The sequence below is a fragment of the Chenopodium album genome, chromosome 4 (assembly GCF_948465745.1).
Source record: "Chenopodium album chromosome 4, dcCheAlbu1.1, whole genome shotgun sequence".
Lineage (NCBI taxonomy): Eukaryota > Viridiplantae > Streptophyta > Magnoliopsida > Caryophyllales > Amaranthaceae > Chenopodium > Chenopodium album.
In genome coordinates this window covers 4,370,766-4,391,607 of record NC_137837.1, presented here as the reverse complement: position 1 = coordinate 4,391,607, position 20,842 = coordinate 4,370,766, and the positions used below count along the sequence as shown (strand labels likewise).

General features: G+C 33.2%; 3 protein-coding genes and 1 long non-coding RNA gene across 4 annotated transcripts; 1 reads left to right on the top strand and 3 right to left on the bottom strand.

Annotated features, from left to right (window-relative positions):
• Window positions 1–5,552: 5,552 nt before the first annotated feature.
• On the bottom strand, window positions 5,553–9,544 carry LOC145628634 (galactinol synthase 2-like). Its single transcript, XM_081680986.1, has 4 exons — window positions 8,868–9,544; window positions 8,415–8,738; window positions 6,273–6,407; window positions 5,553–6,115 (listed from the first exon to the last, which is right to left on the bottom strand). The coding sequence occupies exons 1-4, from the start codon at window positions 9,195–9,197 to the stop codon at window positions 5,906–5,908; spliced, it is 999 nt and encodes a 332-aa protein (XP_081537112.1). The 5' UTR covers window positions 9,198–9,544; the 3' UTR covers window positions 5,553–5,905.
• LOC145628635 (uncharacterized) lies at window positions 6,619–7,964 on the top strand. The gene is made up of 2 exons (XR_014111467.1): window positions 6,619–6,826; window positions 7,290–7,964. It is a non-coding gene; the product is annotated as an uncharacterized LOC145628635 (long non-coding RNA).
• Window positions 9,545–12,765: 3,221 nt separating the features above from the next.
• On the bottom strand, window positions 12,766–13,797 carry LOC145627510 (uncharacterized). The gene has a single exon (XM_081679895.1). It carries the CDS (start codon window positions 13,795–13,797, stop codon window positions 12,766–12,768), a length of 1,032 nt encoding a protein of 343 aa, XP_081536021.1.
• A 3,381-nt stretch (window positions 13,798–17,178) lies between these two features.
• On the bottom strand, window positions 17,179–20,842 carry LOC145628633 (chloroplast stem-loop binding protein of 41 kDa b, chloroplastic-like). The gene is made up of 10 exons (XM_081680985.1): window positions 20,650–20,842; window positions 20,060–20,194; window positions 19,866–19,952; window positions 19,674–19,764; window positions 19,535–19,589; window positions 19,347–19,407; window positions 18,972–19,193; window positions 18,469–18,585; window positions 18,265–18,354; window positions 17,179–17,487 (listed from the first exon to the last, which is right to left on the bottom strand). The coding sequence occupies exons 1-10, from the start codon at window positions 20,749–20,751 to the stop codon at window positions 17,311–17,313; spliced, it is 1,137 nt and encodes a 378-aa protein (XP_081537111.1). The 5' UTR covers window positions 20,752–20,842; the 3' UTR covers window positions 17,179–17,310.

Here is a 20,842-nt window from a genome sequence, read left to right as displayed (position 1 = left end):
AAAATAAACGATTCGTATTCCGTAACAACGACAAAGCATTTAAGCAATTAATTTTAATTTTTCATAATTATTCTTATCAAGCTGCTAAATACCTTCCCAATATATAAGGGTTATCTAATTGTGTATGGCGTAAATAATAGGTTAAAAATTAAAATTTTGTATGTTTTTAAATTATTAAGGGCCCATTTTTTCATTTTAGAACAGGGCCCCCAAAATCATTGCAACGGCCCTGAGTAGAATGAAGTTAAAACTTGAAAAAAATGTATAAAATGTAACATTATTCATTATACCTTATACACATGATTTTGTCATACAATTCTAAATAAAATGCTCATTTATAGTCCTAACTATATATATATATATATATATATATATATATATATATATATATATATATATATATATATATATTAATTGTATGTTGATTTGGCTCGAATTTATAATAAACAAATTTGAAATTTCATATGTACCATATCTTCTTAATCTAATTAATTAAGATTACTTTTCAAAGTGCCTTACTACTATTAGTCAAAAGAATCAATTTTTATTCGTCTAAGATACTTTAATCCCTCACTTTACCATTAATTATTCATTAATTGCATCTTTATCAATAATATTGTGCCAAATGACATAGTTAAGTGGAGCACATACTACCACGGTAACCACCTCCCACTCTCCTACTAACAACTAACAAAACGAAGTTTCCTTAAACGATGTCGTTTTGCATTCTTTTTCCAAACCAACCTCCTTAGAAAATCTGATCTTATACTAAACATTTGTTTCCTCTGATTTAGGAAATATCTTTATCAGCCGACCACGGTTTCTTCGATTGACGGTCCAAATTTCTTGATTCATGCAATTTAATCAATTTAAACTAGTCAATTTTTATTTAGACACCTAAATTCCAACCCACACTAGTTGTTTCCTCATTCCATGCAGAAGATTACTATATAGATAACGTTCATTGTTAGTTATGGCAGTTGATAAAATGGTTCACATGTATGGGCCCGTCATCGAATGGGCCCACACGAAGCAGCTACCTTCGTGTCCAACTCCAAGCCCATTTTCTCACCACGTTACCTGATCTTAGGAAGGTAACTTTCAGTTTTAATTAGTTATGTTAGTTGGCCCTAATTTTGGGATAATGACTAAGACTCCATTTAGGTGTGAATATTTTTTGGATAACGTTATTGATCAACCGACCTTGTTGTATAAGACAAAGAGTTTGTCATATTTAATTAATTAATGTTTAGAATGGAGTAGGTATTTTGTTATTTTCAAACACAAAAGTAAATTATGGAACAAGCAAAGGGTCATTTAATTTAATTATTTGTATTATTTTATGACAATAAGTTAAAGATCTTAACAAATACCGGTCAAATTAGGTATTAATTAAATAAAGTACAATAAAAATTACTCCTTTAATTTCTTTTGTTAATCTTATTTATAATATTTAAAAAATTAATAAAAAAATAATGTTATATGTAACCATTAAAATTATAAATAAGTTCTTGATTTGGTGTTAATTTAAAATGTATGACAAAATTATGAATAAATCCGTGTAATTAATTTTATTTTCATTGTTTTATCCATTTTTAACTCCTTATATGTAGAGTGTTAAAGAATATATTTATAATTTTCCAAATAAATTTAATATGTGATTTATCAAAAATTAATAGCGTGTAAGTTTAAAATATTGAACGGTTGAACCTTTATGATCTGATCTAATAAAATGTATTTTGACAATACATTGATGTTCAAATCAAATATCCAAGCATTGAAAACTAGAAAAACTACAAACATGACAAACAAAACGAAGCTGATAAAACATTAAAATAGCAACAGAAGAATGAAAAGTCATCAAAATCTTAAAACTTTAATTTACTAATTACGGAAAAAAAAAATAGAAAATAAAAATGATAAAAAGTTAACTAGGACAATTTTAAAAGTGCTTAAACTGTTCGACCGACGCATAGACCAACTTTGTTTAGAGTTAGTTACAAATTGATCAATTAGAATGATACTTTTATGAATCAGGTATTTTAAAGACCATTGTTATTGATTCACTTTGTATGAGCAAATCTAATCATGGATTTTTTTAATCCAAAAAACATTTGCATGCAATTGGCATCATACTACTCCATAATAAAGAACTTATTATTAAAACTTTTTTAGTAAGGACGTTGGAGATAATATTGAGTTTTACTAACGGGATGATGTATGAATATTTTTGAATATTAGATTTGATACCGCGTAATTTTTTTTTTATTTTTTTTATTTTTTTTTTGTCATTTAACAATGTACTCTGTAGTAAATAAATAAATATTGTACGCAGAGCCCAGCTTGTGAACACGCTACATAGCTGCCTTGTGAATACTATAGTGTTAAACAGTGGATCTTAAAACTTGAATCTGAATCACTAGCCATGCTAGATAATTGATGTCCCAAAACCATTACCGTACCCCTTAGAAGAGTGACAAGATTATAAGGACCCGTAAAGATAAGAGGTGGTTGAAATTTAGAAATTGAAAGCCCAATATAGATCATATAGACAAGCTAAAGCTTCGGAATCACTTCATTCAAATTAGCTGATCATAAAAAAACATTCCAATATTTAGCTTTGAAGATTGGTCAATAAGCTAAAATAGGCCAAGTCAAATCAGCTAATTTTGTCTTAATAAACTCACCATCAATCACCCTTTATGTGTATTATTGTACCCTTTCTTTTGAATAAGTTATATTCATATTTTGATGTAGATTATTTTAATTTGATTTCTTCTAGATGTTCTAGTTAAAATTTTCCATTTCCCCTTGGATGATTTAGTTAGCTAGGTTTAAGATTGATAGGTGTTTGGAAATGTCATCTTTCATCTTCACAATCGCGGGGTCCTTGGGGTTTAAAATATGCATGTTTAATTAGCTTCATCGTCAAAAATTCAAAATTCATGTAGTCTTGTCTAGCGTGGTTGTCTGTCTAGCTGTCTCTCGTCAAGGGTTAAAGTAGACCATAAATTGTCTTTAATGGATCATGATAGTTGATATATGGCAACAAGATTTTAGCTAAGGAATATATGTGCTATCACACATGGCTTAATTAGATTTGTACGTGCCCTGGCCTTGACCTTACATGCCTCAATTTATTTATTTATTTTGAAATTTATATCCATTTTGTATTTTGTTGATATATTAGTTATTTAAAAATTCTTTCAATTCAACATAATTATGTATTATACATTCATACAAATTTTACTACTTACTGCTTATAAAAATCAAAGTTATAAAAGTGAAGATGAAGTTAGGCCTTGTTTAGTTCACCTTATTTTTACTTATTTCAGAAAAAATAAATTCAGATCAGATCAGATCAGAAAAAATAAGTTCAAATTAGATCAGATCAGGAAAAATAAGTTCAGATCAGGTCAGATAAGAAAAAATAAGTTCAGATCAGATCATATCAGAAAAAATAAGTTCAGATCAGATCAGATCAGAAAAAATAAGTTCAAATCAGATCAGATAATTCAAATTAAATACAAATTATTATTATTATTATTATTATTATTATTATTATTATTATTATTATTATTATTACATATTATTATTATTATTATTATTATTATTATTATTATTATTATTATTATTATTATTATTACATATTATTATTATTATTATTACTATTATTATTATTATTATTATTATTATTATTATTATTACTATTATTATTACTATTATTATTATTATTATTATTATTATTATTACATATTATTATTATTATTATTATTATTATTATTATTATTATTATTATTATTATTATTATTATTCAAACAATAAACGATAATAATTAAATTTTCATTATAAGCTCCAAATCATAAACGTTTACAAATATAATTTCCATCATAAGAAGTTCCAAATTTCCTTCGCTATATTAAGTTGTACTTCGTTCATTAGGCCTTACGATTCTCGTTAAACAAATCATAATCTTCTCTTGGTTCGATTTCTATACCACTATCAATGGGTATATCCAGGCCAACTCATGTAATCGAATAAAATTGTGAAGTGTGAATGCAGCAACCATAATCGCCAATTGATGTTTAGTGTCCATATTTGGCATCATTGTGAGTATTTTCCATTAAGATTTGAATTGTCCAAAACATCTTAAATCATTCCAATGATTTGTTACTAGTTTGATATTGAATTGCTTTCCACATTTTACGATCAAAGTACTCACTTTTCTATCCCAATTAAGCTTTAAATATCCAAATTCTTTCATCTCCAAGCATATGTCCAACAATATCTCCGTACATTCTTCAGACCATGCTACCCAACCAGCCATTACACTATGATAAAGAGCACTTTCATGCATAAATTATAGACATTAATGTTGAATTGGCACCAGGATTATAATAAAAAGGATTCTTTTGAAATAAATGAACTGAAGATAAAATATTAATTGTGCTTTACATTTTCATCGATATTACTTGCATTAGGTCAAATGTAAAATTCATGAAATCAAATAAATGTATATTTTCCTACATTATCAAAAAAACAATGGGCAAATGATAAAATTAATGACATAGAGTGTTGAAGTATTTACCTATGATGGAGATAAAAGACAAACAACCTATTGAACAAATGAATAGAAAAATATTTTAGGAGATTGATTTAGAGTGTGAAAATTATGACACTAAGATGTTGTTTTATATAGGAAAATAGAGGTGTTACCCATAGTTGTTCGGAATATTGAAATATGAAATGATAATTTTCAATTTAATTTAGTCAACCATTTTACATTACCAAAAAATTTGTAAAATTCCCTATAAAGCTATGACAAATTTAATCTGCAATTTAGGTTTTTTAGGATCCCATTTTAATACTTTCTTATAAACAAATTCATTTATGATGTTGGATATTGTAAATAATAAAATTATCAAATATTACAAGTATATTACCTTATACTATCTGATAATATTAATACTTTTAGGTTTCTTTTAAAATATTTGTAAGGGATCTAAAATATTTTATAATAATAATAATAATTTTCCTAACAATAATAATAAATAATAATAATAATAATAATAATAATAATAATAATAAACATTAATATGTTTTTAAAAAAAACATTAATATTGATTAAAATAAAAGTAGAATATTGAAATAATTAAAATAAGTTCAGATCAGATCAGAAAAAATAAGTTCAGATCAGATCAGAAAAGATAAGTTCAGATCAGATCAGATCAGAAAAGAAAATATAAGTTCAGATCAGATAAGATAAGATCAGACCAGACCAGATCAGCTAAAATCAGGTGAACTAAAACAGGGCCTTAGATCCTAACCTTTTTTCCCTAGCTTCAATATTTATAATACGTTGAATTGTTCAAGATTCACTTTGAAAAAATTATATAAATCATGAAAATTATGTTGATCCTATTAGCTCTACAATAATTACAAAAATATTTTATTTTTTTTTTAAAAAAGCTTACAAGATTGAAATAAAAAAAAAAATCCATGCAAGTAAAAAAACTTCAAAACTTCAATTTTTTTTTTCTTTTGAATATATAGATACTATGTACAACACCAAAGCTTATAAATAAAAGAAATATATACTACCTCCGTTATAGGTTATGTGCAACGACTTGACATAAAGCAAAGAGGAAAAATGTCTAATCGTTACACATAACCTGTAACGGATGTAGTATAAACCTTTACAAAATTACAATAGTCTTAGCTAAAGTCTATACATATCCCTCCCTAACTTCCAGATTCAAGGGAGGATTTTTTTTTTTTTAACAAACATATATAATCATCAATAACAGATAGACAAACCAAATTCTCACGTACATATTCTTCTATTTCCGAAAAGGAAAAAAAAAAAAATTGTGCTCACTATATATGCACTAGATCATCATGAACACTAAGCAGCAGACGGGGCGGTAACATAATGAAGAACACCAGCCTCCGTGAGTGCCGCCCTGAAAGGTTGCAATGTCTTCCGAGCCTCAACATCTGAGTTGTAATCAAGCGATTCATCGTTGTATACGTCAAACCACATTTTCACTAGCATTTTAATGTCTTCTCTATCCATGTTTTCTTCTTTGCCTGTATACCTCCAAGGTTTCGAACCCTGTTTGTCAAAAGTTAAGGGTGATTAATAACATAATAAAATAAATTAAAATGGGTCGGGTTTTAGGTGGGTAAACGGATTCAATCTCTCGAACAATACCCACCATGTTAAAAAAATAAAAAAAACTAATTAAGGGTAAGATAGGAATTTCACTTACATTTGCACAATAGTGAACGACTTTGACTTCTTCTAAGTTGATGTTCTCTGGATGGCGCCATAACATGGCCAACACTAGGTTGTAAATTGGTGGGATGGGCCTGTATATGTCCTTGAAGTACATGTTCAAGAAATCCTACACATGTAATTACCATAATAAGTTAATATTAATCAATAGTTATTATAAATGAAATTACCAATATAATAAGTTAATATTAATCAACAGTTATTATAAACAGTGGCGGACCCACCCTTGGTCCTGGTGGGTCACGTGACCTAGCAGCAAAAAAAAAAAAAAAAAAATAAAAAAAAAATAAAAAAAAAAACACGGGCAGGGTCTCCTGGAAGGGGGGAAAAGAAACAAAACCAAAACCAAAAACAAAACAACGCACTCTCAAATCTCTATCTCTCTCTTCGTGAATCGTGACTCACTCGCCACCGGCATCGGACGTCGCCACTCGCCGCCGCCCGCCGCACCGGCGCACCGCCTCGCCGCCGTTCCATCCGCATACACTGAACACACACTCGGTGCTCTTCAACTCTTCTTGCTGCCAGGTAAGTTTATTTTTAAGTTTTTAAATTTGTAAATTATACCCAAATTGTTGAATTGTTGGGTTGAGTACTTGAATTTGTGATTAATTGAGTTGATTATGTAACTTAATCTCGTCAATTAGTGTGTGTTCTATTGTTTTTTGAAATTGTTGATAATTTATCAATTTAGGGAGTTAGGGTTTCTGATTTTTTAGGATTTGAATTGCTGATTTTTTTTTTTTTTTTAGGAATTGAAATTGTTTCCTGTAAATTGATAATTTGATATTATAAATTGTTTCCTGTAAATTGATATTATAAATTGACAGTAAAATTGATTAATTGATGATTTCATATTAGAACTTAGGGTTTCTGTTTTTTTTTTTTTTTTTTTTTTGGAATTGATTAGTTTAGATAATTGCATATGTGGATTGTAATTGAAGCATTTGTGGTTTTCTTAATCTAATTGTTAATGTAACTTAATTTTCAGAATGAAAAGGAAAAAAATGTGTGATATCACAAGTTTCTTTGGTCCGAAAAATCCCCCTCCTCCACAAAGTCCTCCTCCTCCACAAAATCCTTCTCCTCCACCTCCTCCTCCTTTACAAGATCCACCTCCTTCACCACAAAATCCTTTTCCTCCACCTCCTCCACCACAAAATCCTTTTCCTCCACCTCCTCCACCACAAAATCCTCTTCCTCCACCTCCTCAAAATCTTTCTCCACATCAAGAAAGTGAACAACCTTCTTCTCCATCACATAACTTTACTCTCAATGAAGATGGAGAATTTATTCCTGAAGTTACTTCAAGTCCTAGAGTTCGGGTTGATAATGGAAGATTAAGTGAAGATGATATTGCTAATCTTCCACAAGACCCGGGACAAAGGAGAAAAATGAGTGATTTTCACCCTGATGATAGAGATTTAGTGAGGAGGACATACCTTCAAAGAAAGCCTTGCCAACCTCAAGTAATAGCATGGGAGATCAAATGTTGAATGATTGCTTGGTTACTTATATAGAGCGAGATATGTTTTTGAATGTTGACATGAATGCTATTATAGATCGATATCAAAACATGAAAACTCGTAGAGAGCAATTGTAATTTCCTTTATTTGGTTGTAATATGGATATTTATTACTTTTGGAATGTATTTTTTTTTTTTAAATATTAGCTTTTTTTTTTTTTAATATTCTTGCATTAATTATTGATTAGTAGTCGGTGGTGACCTAGCACCCGAAAAATCCTGGATCCGCCACTGATTATAAATGAAATTAACAAATAAATCATGTTCAACATTTGAATCCTACCAATAAATCCAAAACTTGATTAAGGACATGTTCTCTTTAACTTTAACATATTTGAAAGTATTTCGACTTTCTTTATTCTAAACTTATAAGTGTTAAATTAACTTTTTTTAAATTAACATCTTATTAGTTATTATAACATATATTGTCTGAAATAAATATATAACTCGATCTAAAGTAATAAAGATGACCAAAATCCACAACCCAATTAGTTACCCAATTCAATTCACACTTCATTCAATTTAACCCGATCTTTTAATAAGGGTGTATTCTCTTCAAGTTATTTTGAACGCACAAAATTAAAAAATTACCTGTTCAGCAAAAGGAGTAGGAGGGGTGATTTGGAGAGTCTTGAGAAGATCATGATAAGTAGAGATACTAGGCTCATACACAAACATGCCAGCGTTGAAGTAAAGAGCAGGCTTTGGGCCTAACTCTTCTTCGGGCCAACGGACTTTATTTGGGCTTTGTTGACAGTACCCAATCTTGTATTGTGGAGTATGACTCCATGTTTTCTCACAAAAACAGTCCATTACAGCATAGAAATAGCCGTTAGGAAGATCGAACAAATGGTCTATATTATCGTACACTTGTATATCTCCATCTAAATAAATCATCTTTGTGTACTCCACAAACTGAAAACACATAAACAATAAAAAATCCATCAGATCAATTGTAGACACCCTAACAATTAATTTTACCAAACATCTACTTTGACGTACTAAAATCTAGAAACGAAGATTGTATATTTATATTATTATTACCTCCCAAATGCGAAGCTTGGAGTAATTGATGACATAATAAGCCATAGCAAATTGGGTCTGATTTTCGGGCGGGTAAACGGGTTCAATCTCTCGAACGATACACCCTTGAGAGACCAACATTTTACGGTGCTCCTCCGGCACGTCGGGTAACACCGCTACCACCAAAGGGTAAGCCGATCGAGCCTTTCTTAGGCCCTTAGCTAGCCCAATAACTCCCTTGACGTAATCTCCGTTACCGGCCAAGAAAGTCACATAGGCCCGGCTCATGTGCTTCCCTAGTGGTGCCACAGTTGGCTCTGTGATCGCGGTTTCGAGGTTTGGTGGTGCCATTTTTTGTTTAATAGGGAGAATAGGTTGAAAAAATGTGCAAGTTTTTTGTGATTTTTGAGTGAAATATGCTTAGTTTGGTAAATACAAGAGAGCTTAAGTTGAAGTACTTGAGATGAGGTTGAGGGAAATGGGTTAAGGGGGTATATATAGAGTTAAGGGTTGGTCTTCTTAATGATGCATGAAATTTGATTAAGATAAAGTAAACCGTCATTTAATAATATTTTAATATTATTATTAACCGTCATTTTAGGATTATTATATTGTTTTGTAATTTCTTAGAGTCATCTAGTGATACTTGACTTTTCATGAAGCTAAGGTTTTGTTTGTTTTTTTGGTAAAATGGATAGGCGTTTTACTAGCTTTTACTTATTTACTTAATTAAATAAAGTTATCCAAATTTGTGAAATTTATAAAAATCTTCTTGTCATATCCATTTTCAACTTGATCAACCGATTTTGATAAGGTTAAGTCATTAATTAGGGTGGTTTCAAAAAAAAAAAAAAGTCATTAATTAGGGTATTATATATATATATATATATATATATATATATATATATATATATATATATATATATATATATATATATATATATATATATATATATATATATATATATATATATATATGTAGTGTTAAATTCAAATTGAAATAAAAAATTATATTATTAATTAGGGCTTGTTATCTTACGTTGAAATTCAGTTCAGTTCAACTCAGCTCAGCTCAGTTCAGCTTAATTCAATTCAGTTCAGTTCAGTTTAGCTCTTAATTTCCTTCTCTTATAAAATATTCAGTTCAGTTTAGCTGAGTTCAATCAATGAGAACAGGCCCTTAGTTTTACTTTTGTACACTGTATGATTGTATTAAACAAGTATTTTTGTGTGGAAGATGAGTATTACTCATTCGTACTAGTTAAGCTAGCAAGCTGGGCCAACCTTTATTTAAATGTAATGAAATCTACACTGTTAATTAATGTACGGCGTATATTTATTTCGAACTTATTTCTACCAAGATAATGAAGATCATCATAAATTTTATATATGTCCGTTTGTATATGTACGTGGTATGAAGTACCCACCGTATTCTTAATATTAGTGTATATCCAATATATACGTAGTTTATATAATTTTCGTTCTTTCATATAGAATTATGAACGATAAAAACTTGAAAATTAAACCAAAATAATTACGTATATAAAAGTGCTTAAATATAATCCCAAGAAAGGAGTCATAATTAAGTAAAAGTTAAGTTAATATTCTCCAAATAATCCAAATGTAATACTAGAACATTCTAGCTTAAAATCATATATGACCAAAAATGTCGGGAAAGGATGGAACATCCTACGTAATGGAGCAACTGTAGTCATTTCGTCTATTAGTTAAAACTTAGAATTTTGTAGCATATAATTCAATTAAGTAAAAGCTAATTGGTTGGTAAAAGGAAGAAGCTAGAATCTAAAAATTGTATGGTTATCTTACTTTGATTAGCTGGCGCTTGATTATCATGCATGCTATCCTCTTAGAAAGAAGAAAAAAGCTTGGATCTTTACAAAGTATATCCACCAAACGTACATTCTGGGGATCTAACGATGCATCGCGAAATCTAGCTAGCTGCGCATGCAAGCCATCCACGGGTCGCCATCTCTAGCCATACACCCATATGTATCAAGTCCTTCGGAAATAAGAAGAATGACTAACATATAAAATTAAATTTGCAGATAAAATCTTTTGTACTTGTATAGTTGTATGTTATAAGATATCTTCGTATAAGATAACATTAAGTCTTGAGTACTTAGGTTGTGACTAATTGTTTCACATTGATTGAATGAAGAGGAGGATGTTTAATACGTAGTATAACGTATAAGATTCAATTATTATACTTGTAACAAGTTGGTTATTGATTTTAATTAAGAAGGAATATTGATAGGTTTAATTTCCTTCTATGATATAATATATGGCGTATATGATATGGCTATGTGTCTATGTGAGGGGCAGATTGACAGATCTTAACTGAATTAATTGGAGGGGTTGGAATTTAAATCTATAAATTCTCACTCAAAACTAATTATTATGCCGTGATAAGTTTTAATAACTAGTTAGTCAAAATATTTTAAAGGGGCCGGCCAATCCTGATTGGCCCCTGTGGTAGGTCCTCATGTGTAGAGGTAGACCCATTGAAAATTTATCATATATTCAATTAATTCAACTTAAAATTTATACATTAACTATATTTTGGATGACTACTTGTAGATAATCCTCCGTAATGCTGTATTGCTGTAGAGACTCTTAATTACATGTACAAGTGTCTTTTAAAACTCTTAATTACTAAATGAAATGTGTATGAAATTATGCATGGCTCTGATCCATATTAACTATGTAATTAATGCTCATAATTTCCAAAGACACAATCATAAAGCAAAGCCACAAATCGTGCTATGTTTGACGCATAATTTGTTTGTTTACACCGTTGTATGTTTACATGCATGATCATGTAATAAGATGTTGAAAAAACGTGCAAGTTAAGTATGAATATAGAAATTATGATCATGGATAAGGTGTTTTGGAAATTTATGCACAATGCACGACATTTGCACAAACTTGTAATTGCAAATAATATGAGACGGTGATAGTGCTAATTTTTTAGCCCAAACTTTGTTCTTTTTGTATCTTTTAACTAATTTAACATATTTTTAGTCCCATCTAGGCCATATTGCTGATATATATAATGCACTTATAAGTATATAATCACCTACTAGCCAAATACCTTATTAAGCCTTGTTAAGAAATTCGATGTTACAATATCATATAAGCAAATAAATCACACACAAACTTTTATTAATCAATCTTGCTTAAGCAATTTTGATAGAACTAATAAGGTGAATCCTGACTACTACAAGCACATAGATAGATTATAGGGATCTCTAATCTCTTTACATCGCCAACTTGCCTCCATGTTCCATCTTAAGTACAAGCAAAGCAAATTAAGCTGTAACTAAGATTGGAGTCTTGGAGGACAACCATACATATGCCCTAAATTGTAGTCCTTTCATTATATTTGCCTCAATAAGTATATTTAATTACTTATTTAATAATACTTGTATTTTGTTTGATCGAGTTAAAAGAAATTGATATAAAATTATTAAAAGTAAAATGTCCTTACTAACTTTATCCTTCAAATTTTAATTCTAATCCACGCCCCTTATACCAAACTTGCCTACTAGCATTTGAGGAATAAGGGGACTATAAGACTTTGTGATTTTCTTATGTAAATTTTACAAACATTAGCCAAAGTGAATCAAATGAGTACGTAGAGCAATTGATACTTAAAAAAAAAATAGAGAAAATAACTTACAAAAAAGTGCGGCTAAACTTAAAAAATTGTAAATTTACACGTTTTCACTTTTTTTTTTTAATACATCACTTTGATTTTATTATCATTTATTCAATTGCATCACTTTCTTTTATTTTATCTATATACAAATTTTAATTAAGTATTACTCGTATTATTAATACATAAATGTGATTTTTATTATTTAAAATATTACACAACATTGAACGGGATACAAACAGACTAAATAGTAATACTAAAACAAATAAAATTAACCGCCGCTTCCCCCGCAATTTGATGAGCACGAAGAACACGTTGACGATCCGTTTTATGAACACAACAATACTGAAATTTCAAGCCTAGTTGTTGAATCTTACGAATGAGCCAAAGGTAAGCCATATCACCTCGTCCATCCCCCCGCAGAAGAGTAACCAGATTAACGGAATCAGTAAAGACCGTGACAGAATGCAGCTTTTGATCGAAAGCCCATTGAAGCCCGTACAAGCAAGCCAAAGCCTCTACATGTAAAGGAGAAGAAGCAACCCCGAAGTTACTTCCTCCAATAATGCGGTCATCCAACGGGTCATCATTATCCAAACACCAACCCATCCCAGCATGTTGAGAGTCTTGGAACCAAGCTCCATCGATTTGAAGAGAAACAAAGGAAGTCCCGGCAGTAGTGCGACCAAGCAAGGCATTATAAAACCCAGGTGGAATAGAATCTCCAGCCTCCCTTCTGCCAACAGAAGGGGAAGAAACAACAGTGGCCATGGAAACGAACACAGAATGAGTCTCCATGACCTCTGCTAACTGAGAGTCAAAGGTTCTTAAAGTAGAACCTGCCCTAAAGACCCTGGAATTTCGACATAACCACAAACTCCAAAGAGTACCTACAAAGGAACCTAAGCGAGCACTCGAGGGCCCATCCCGACTGATAAAAAGTTGGACATAATCTTGGATCCAATCTGAAAGAGAAAGGGCTCCATTAAATTCTGAGCGAATGCCAAGACATCCACCCCTCCAAACAACGCGCACATTAAAACACATTCGAAAGATATGTTGTAAATCTTCCGGCTCCGACGGACAGAGGTCACAAGTGACATCCTGAATCGGGACCCCTCTGCGGAGGAGTTCCACCTTAACTGCTAGAGCCTGGTGCAATAGTTTCCATAGGAACAACTTCCACTTAGGCTGTAAGTGGAGGGACCAAAGAATTTTCCAAAAGGAATCAACTGGAGACCGAGAGGACTCAAGAGAAAGTTGATGTTGAATCATTGCATAGCCAGTTTTCACCGAGTACCTTCCAGACGAGGTGCGACCCAATACCGAAAATCTTCCTGCGACGTATCAGGGGTCTCCGAAGCAAGAATTGCTGAAGCATCTTGAGGCACAAACCAGTCAAGAACTTTAGCAGTATCCCACCCCGTTGAAGCAGGGTGGATGAAGAAACTAATGGAAAGCGCTGCAGCAGTAGTTGCTGAAATTCCGGGTTTGAACTCGGGAATCCGACCATTGACCCAATCAGCTGATCCAGCAGGAGTAGAGCGACCATTGCCAATTTTCCAGTTGCACCCTTGCTTTAAGAGGGTGTCCGCCTTAAGTAATCCCCTAAGGTCGTACGAATGGCGACCAGTGAAGGTAGCCCCAGTATGCGGGTTATTTGAAAGAAAGGTCGTACGAGCCCCGAAAGCTTTGGAAACAAGAAGCTGCGGATTGGAAAAGAGTCTCCAAACCTGTTTCATAAGCATCGCTTTGTTTAAGGAAGACAAGCAGCGAATACCCAGGCCACCCAGGCTGCGAGGAAGATGCATGGTGTCCTTTTTTACCCAATGCATACCTTTAGTATCAGAATGCGCCCAGAAGAAGCGCATAATTAAGGAATCAATTTTCCCAGTGAAAGAGACCGGTAACTCATAGCAAGCGAGAACATGGGACGCCATAGCGACTAGAATAGAGTTAATGAAAATCAACTTTTGGGTTTGAGACAGGCGAACAACATTCAAACTATTTATTCTTCCACTAATCTTATCGATGATAAACTGGAAGTGGTCCTTCTTCTTACCAACGAAATCGATTGGAGCCCCCAGGTGATGATCGAACACCTGCACATGCTTCATTCGGAAGATCAATTTGAACTCTGCCTGAGAGGCGGGCCAGACGTTCGGGCTAAACTTAATCAAGGACTTCGACAAGTTAAGCTCTTCTCCCGAAATCTTAGTAAACCGCTGAATAATTTGCATGATATTAGAACAGGAAGTAGTCGTTGCACGAAAGAAGATCAGAGCGTCATCCGCAAAGAATAAATGCGAAATCGAAGGGCTGGTTCTAGACAGCTTGATTCCCTGAAAAAGCTTAAGATCATGCCCTAAATGCAACATTCGAGATAATATATCCATGCAAAATAAGAAAAGGTACGGGGAGATGGGATCACCCTGCCGAAGGCCGCATTGTGGTTTAAAGGTATCCGAAGTCGTGCCATTGATCAAAGATTTGTAAGTAACTGTAGCCAGACATTGTTGAATCATCTGCAACCAGCGATCCGGGAACCCATAGGCTTTAAGGACTTGCAGAAGAAAACTCCAGTGAACTCTATCATATGCTTTGCTCATATCAATTTTGATTGAGGCAAGCCAATTCGTGCCCGATTTGGAACAATTAATTTTCTCCATTAACTCATGACTCAGTAAAATATTATCCGTCATAACGCGGCCTTGAACAAAGGCGTGCTGGGAGTTAGAGATTAGAAAGGGGAGATATTGGCGCAGTCTGGCCACCAAGCACTTAGACGCACACTTGTACACTGTGTTACACAGGCTAATAGGACGTAAATGGGCCATTTCCGTAGGGTTACCAATCTTAGGAATCATCACAAGGAATGACTGATTCCACTCTTTTAAGAGAAACCCTGATTGAAAGAAACTCTGAATACCCAGGACCACTGAATCTCCCACCTCTTCCCAATGAGTTTTAAAAAATTCTACTGTAATTCCGTCAGGCCCCGGAGACTTACAGTTCCCTAAAGAGAACATGGCAGTTCGAATCTTAGAAGGCGTGAAGGGACGCTCCAAATTAGCGATTTGAGATGAATTAAACCGAGGAAGGTTTAACTCTTGCAGAACAGTATCAATTTCCGAATCATAAGGAGGCACTAAATCAGTTTTGAAGGTCTTCTTAAGAGACTGCACAACTACCCGATGAACATCCGTATGGCCATGTTGGAGTACCCCCCGGTCATCAAGTAACGAAGAGATCTCATTTTTCTTCTGACGGCCCTTGACCTTAGAGAACAGAAGTTTCGACGGACTGTCCCCTTTCAGAATCCAGTTTTTCTTACACCGTTGCCTCCAAAATTGCAACTATAGTAAGATACAATGCACATTTCATAATATCATTTTTTTTTATATATTTTATTATACTACTAAATAGATTATATTAATGGAATTTTTTTTATTCGTCCTTTGAAAAAAAATGAAAGGATAGTAGGATAAATCACCTACAAAAAGTCAAAAACAAAAGAGTCAAACTTTAATTCCATATGCCTTATTTTAGAAAGCTATAGTAGGCCCTAAAACTAACATACCTTATACCTCCACGTAAGCATACACCTGCACGTCATGTCCATATTACTTTACCGTCATAAAAACTTAACGGAGATAATTTTGTGGGACCCACCAAAAAACATACGTGGCAATTTATTTGAGTATGTGACGTCTGCAAATGTGCCAAATGCCACCATTTGAAAGCCCAACTTCAACCCACATGGCAAGTTCAAACCTCCGTAAACAACGTTAACCTCGCCATACATCACGGCGTTTCGCTTTCCTTAACCGATCTTAGACTAATTCTAGTAGTTGGTGTTAGGTGTTAGTTGTTAGTTGGTGGATTATAATAAAATTTAATTTTAAGATTAGAATAATACTCCACAATTAAAGGAATTAAGGATAATTCTAGTATTAGTACGACTAAAATTTGGATAAGATGATTATTCTAATAAACTTTTTAAGATAATGCTTTTTTTATTATTTAATTTTTTGGTACAAAAATGTGAGTAAACCACCGACGCTTACCGCCATGCATAAAATTCGAGGTTTCGTGTTATGGTAATATTTTTATATTATTGGATGTTGGCTATTTAAAAATAGTATAAACGGAGTAATAGTTTTTAGATTTGGTCGGTAAAGACGTAAAGTATAGGAATGTTTTTTTTTTTTTTTTTTTTTTTTTTTTTTTGATGCAAAGGAGGGCCAAGCCCATTTATTTAAAACAAAGCAAGGATTACATCACAAATCGTGGCGAGGCCACACCTATAGTATCCTCCCAAAGAGACGTTTTATTTCGATCGGAGGATAATCGAAATAAACCTACAATAAAGTAATTAAAATTGGATGTTTGGAGTTGAACAATAACATTATTACTCAAATTTGTGTGCTATTGATTGACTAATTGAGCCAACAAATATTAACGGAATCATTTTTGTGGATCAAACCAGCTTCCAAAAGCCTTATGAATTTGGGCTTCCACAAGCTCTTTTTAAATCAAGCCCAGTGGATAGCCCATCACATATTTCAGTGCAAAAGCTGTGCTTCATGATTGAGAGAAAACACAATTTGGATTTTGGAGGGCTAATTAAACAAGTCCCAGACTAGACATGACTAATTACTTGTAATATATATGCATCATTCATTACCCAGCCACACTAATCTCATATTTTAATCAAATTTTGAAGAGCGCGAAAAAATGTACTCTGTAGGTTACAACAAGAAATGGTTGATCATAGCAGAAACTGTCTTAGACAGTAGCAAGGGTCTTGCCCAAGATAATGTCATCTGTTTCAAAATCAGCTGCTTTCCTGAATGTTCCCTTTCCAAAGTCAAGGCTGTATGAGTCTGTGAGGCCTTCGACTAAGTCGAACTTTGGTGTCCAACCAAGTTCCTTCTTTGCCTTTTCTATTGATGCAAAGAAATGCTGCATTTAAGAAACAAACTTAGGAATTAGGACTAGTTATGAGAAATCAGCATATCATCAGGAAGGTCCATAGATGTTTCGAAATAAAATTAGCAAGGATAGAACTATGATGGAATAAGTAGTCAGTTTGTTACAAGAAAATACTGATTATAAGCACATGTTCAAGCTTCTATGCCACAATTCTTCTAGGAAAGCCATGACGGTAACTCGGTAAGGCCTAGAAATTGTTGCAGGAACATATTGTGGGTCTGTGGGAGTGTGGGGGGATTTACTCTGCATGCATGTGGGTTAAGAAAAATTGTCATACATTGGAATAATGGTAGGAGGGACCAAAAGCCACCCTTTCTATTGTCAACTGGCCGATTTTGGATAGAAACTCGTTGGACTATTATGCTGTTATTACTTTCTCTTGGCTTGGCTTAGGCACAACCAGCTATAGCTACTTAAGGTAGTCATGGGCATATCATTGCATTAAGAAATTAAAGGAAGTTGTAAACATAATGAGAGAGGTTCCTTTCCAGATATGATCCTCAAACTTAAAACTTCGTATTATTAATTTCATATCATATATGGCACAGAGGGAAAGACCTCCTAGACTCCTAGTGTTACAGTGCAGTTGAACTTTTTTTGTTGCTGCTAGTCTATTCTTGGTTTTTGTCTATCTTTTTTTTATGCTATACAACTTTAACATTTTATTCTGATACTGTTTCCTCTTTCACACATGGATAATGAAGATGAAGAAACGATACATTAAATCCAAGCATAATCGAGTGGTACCTGGTCACGGAATGGGAAAGGCTTCTTTTTACCAAAATCATATTCCTTGGGGTTGTAGTGGATAATCTCAGGCTCTGGAAATCCACCAGCCTGAAAAATGAACGAAATAACCAAGACAATAATCAGATAATCAACAGTTGGTTTCCAGTATTAATAAAAGGACTTTGTTTTAACTTTCACAAATTCAAACTTCAGCAACATTACCTTTGCACATGCCCTTGCTAGTCCATCAAAGGTTACATACTTCTCTCCTGTAATATTAAAGACTTGTCCACTTGCTGCTTCATTTCCAAGAACGTTTACGAATGCATCTGCCAAGTCCTAGTACATACAACTCCCCTTTTATTACTCTTTGAGTTGTAAATCTTGCCTTCATGCAAGCACATAATCTATACAGCTATATAGTCTATAGCCCTTGTTATCTTCAACTGATTTATACGGAACTGAACTTACTATTTCTAACTAAAATTGATCTTCCCTGATTTTTGATTCATTTTTAAAAATCTGACAAATAAGTTGAAGTGAACAAGGCCAGTATTCTTTTCATATTATTTATCTATGAAGTGCAATTTTCTGATTGCTTATACCTGATAGCACTGATAAACAGCATAAAAAGGCGGCTATAGTTTGTTTGTGAGCAATACTAGTGCACTACTTTCTGATGGTATAATGATTTAAAAGCAGATAACAGTGAGGTGTTTGCTAACCTTAACATGACCAAGACTGGTAATTTGAATTCCTGAACCAGGGATAGGAATTGGGCGGCCAGCTTTGAGGCGATGGAAGAACCATTCTTCGACTGGGTTATAGTTCAATGGACCATATATGTACACAGGCCTTAAAGCAGTCCAGTTTACACCCCTTGTTTGAAGCAAGCTCTCGGTGTCAAGCTTTCCCTTGTGCCTACTCTTTGGATCAACAGCATCTGCCTGAAAATATAGTGTTTCCAGTCATGTCAATGAATGTAAGATTAATACAGTATACTATAAACTGTTTAAACTTCTATGTTCCAACTCCATGTTGTTAGACACAGTGCAGTGTACATCACATATGCAACTCTGTAATTTTAGTCATTGGATTACCTCACAGTGTGGCAAGAGGTCTGATTTGAGATAAACACCAGCGGACGAGCAGTAAATATATCTGGTAAGTACAGGAATGGATTGTAAGTCACTTTCTGAATTTAAAATGTCAAGACAGACTTATCCTTGACTGTATGAATCCATCTGCCTGACTCCTAAAGAAACACAGTTTAGAAGACTAGGCTTACTGTTCTAATTTTGGAAGTGCATCCAATATTGGTTCAACCTCAACTGCCTCTCTTCCTGTAATGAGACACTACATATGTAAATATCCAAGTATGCATCAAGCTGTGAAGTGTGTAATCGCGACATACATATACAACTTACCATTTATGTCGTAAACAACATCGTAGCCTTCTGCAGACAGGCTGCTTTTAACAAAGTCAAAATCCTGTCTATCACCTTTCAAGTGTAGGATCTGTGAATCAGGTAATGTGATTATGATTAAAATAACCTTAATGAGTTAATGGTTAAGAACAGAGCTAAATTACTACTGTTATAAAGTTGATGAATTCATACCTTGGAAGAAAAATCAGCAAAATCAGCCTCTGATTCACCAGGCAATTGTTGGGCAATTGGTGCTTTTCCTCTTGTGAAAAGTGTCACCTAAATTAAGGCATAACAGCAAACTTACTGTAATTGAGCCAATCAAGACGTGCACACTCATCAGTGCGCAAAAAGTGGGATAGATGATTTAAATTCAACACGAGTACCTGATGTCCCTCCTTGACAAGGAGTCTTGACAAGAATATACCGATGAAACGGGTGCCTCCCATGATAAGGATTTTCTTGGCACTTGATGCTGTTACATGTAATGCTCCTTTTGGCTGCACCACATTTCTCTTGAACTGCAACAATACCCAACATCAAGTAAATCAATTCGTAGCAAAACAAGGTTAGTACAACTGTAGTTAAATTCCAAGCTAATGAGACATTACTTCCCAATATTCCAATCAAGCTCAATTCAATATTACTTCAGGATTACATGTACATAAATTAGCAATAGCACTTAATACATTGTAACTTGGCATAACACCACCACCAACATTTCATTTTGATATGTGACTTTAATGGGCAAGAAGCAATTTTTTCCATTTTCAATTATTCTTTCCGTACATAGACAGTTGTCACATTATCTTAACTTCTGCATTATGTAATAGTCTATTTGTACATGATTAATAATATATGACATCAACTCAAAATGGTATACGTGACTATTAATTTCGCAAAAAAGGAGATTAGATCAACACCCAAATTTGTAACAACAATTGTAATAAAAGCCTAAATTGGGTAATGAAAATACCTGAACAGAGTGGGTGAGTCTACAGCCATTGAAGTCAGAGGAGAGAGAAGAATGAAAGAAAGCTGCTTGGTTTGGTTGAACCACTACCAATCTACTAGCCATTGTTTCTCAGAGTAGTTTATGGGTTTTTGGCAATGGCTGAATAATGAAGGGCTACTGCTTAGTGGGCTAAGTTTGGCCTTAATAATATTAA

What these genes read in the sequence shown, in the direction of transcription:
- LOC145628634 (XM_081680986.1), bottom strand. Translation starts at nt 9,197, where the DNA reads ATGGCACCACCAAACCTCGAAACCGCGATCACAGAGCCAACTGTGGCA. An exon ending in CCAAGCTTCGCATTTGGGAG is followed by an intron (nt 8,739 to 8,867) that starts GTAATAATAATA and finishes ATGTGTTTTCAG; the next exon opens with TTTGTGGAGTACACAAAGAT. An exon ending in TCGTTCACTATTGTGCAAAT is followed by an intron (nt 6,116 to 6,272) that starts GTAAGTGAAATT and finishes TTTGACAAACAG; the next exon opens with GGTTCGAAACCTTGGAGGTA.
- LOC145627510 (XM_081679895.1), bottom strand. Translation starts at nt 13,797, where the DNA reads ATGATTCAACATCAACTTTCTCTTGAGTCCTCTCGGTCTCCAGTTGAT.
- LOC145628633 (XM_081680985.1), bottom strand. Translation starts at nt 20,751, where the DNA reads ATGGCTAGTAGATTGGTAGTGGTTCAACCAAACCAAGCAGCTTTCTTT. An exon ending in GCACTTCCAAAATTAGAACA is followed by an intron (nt 19,408 to 19,534) that starts GTAAGCCTAGTC and finishes TGTACTTACCAG; the next exon opens with ATATATTTACTGCTCGTCCG. An exon ending in CCAGTCTTGGTCATGTTAAG is followed by an intron (nt 18,586 to 18,971) that starts GTTAGCAAACAC and finishes TGTATGTACTAG; the next exon opens with GACTTGGCAGATGCATTCGT.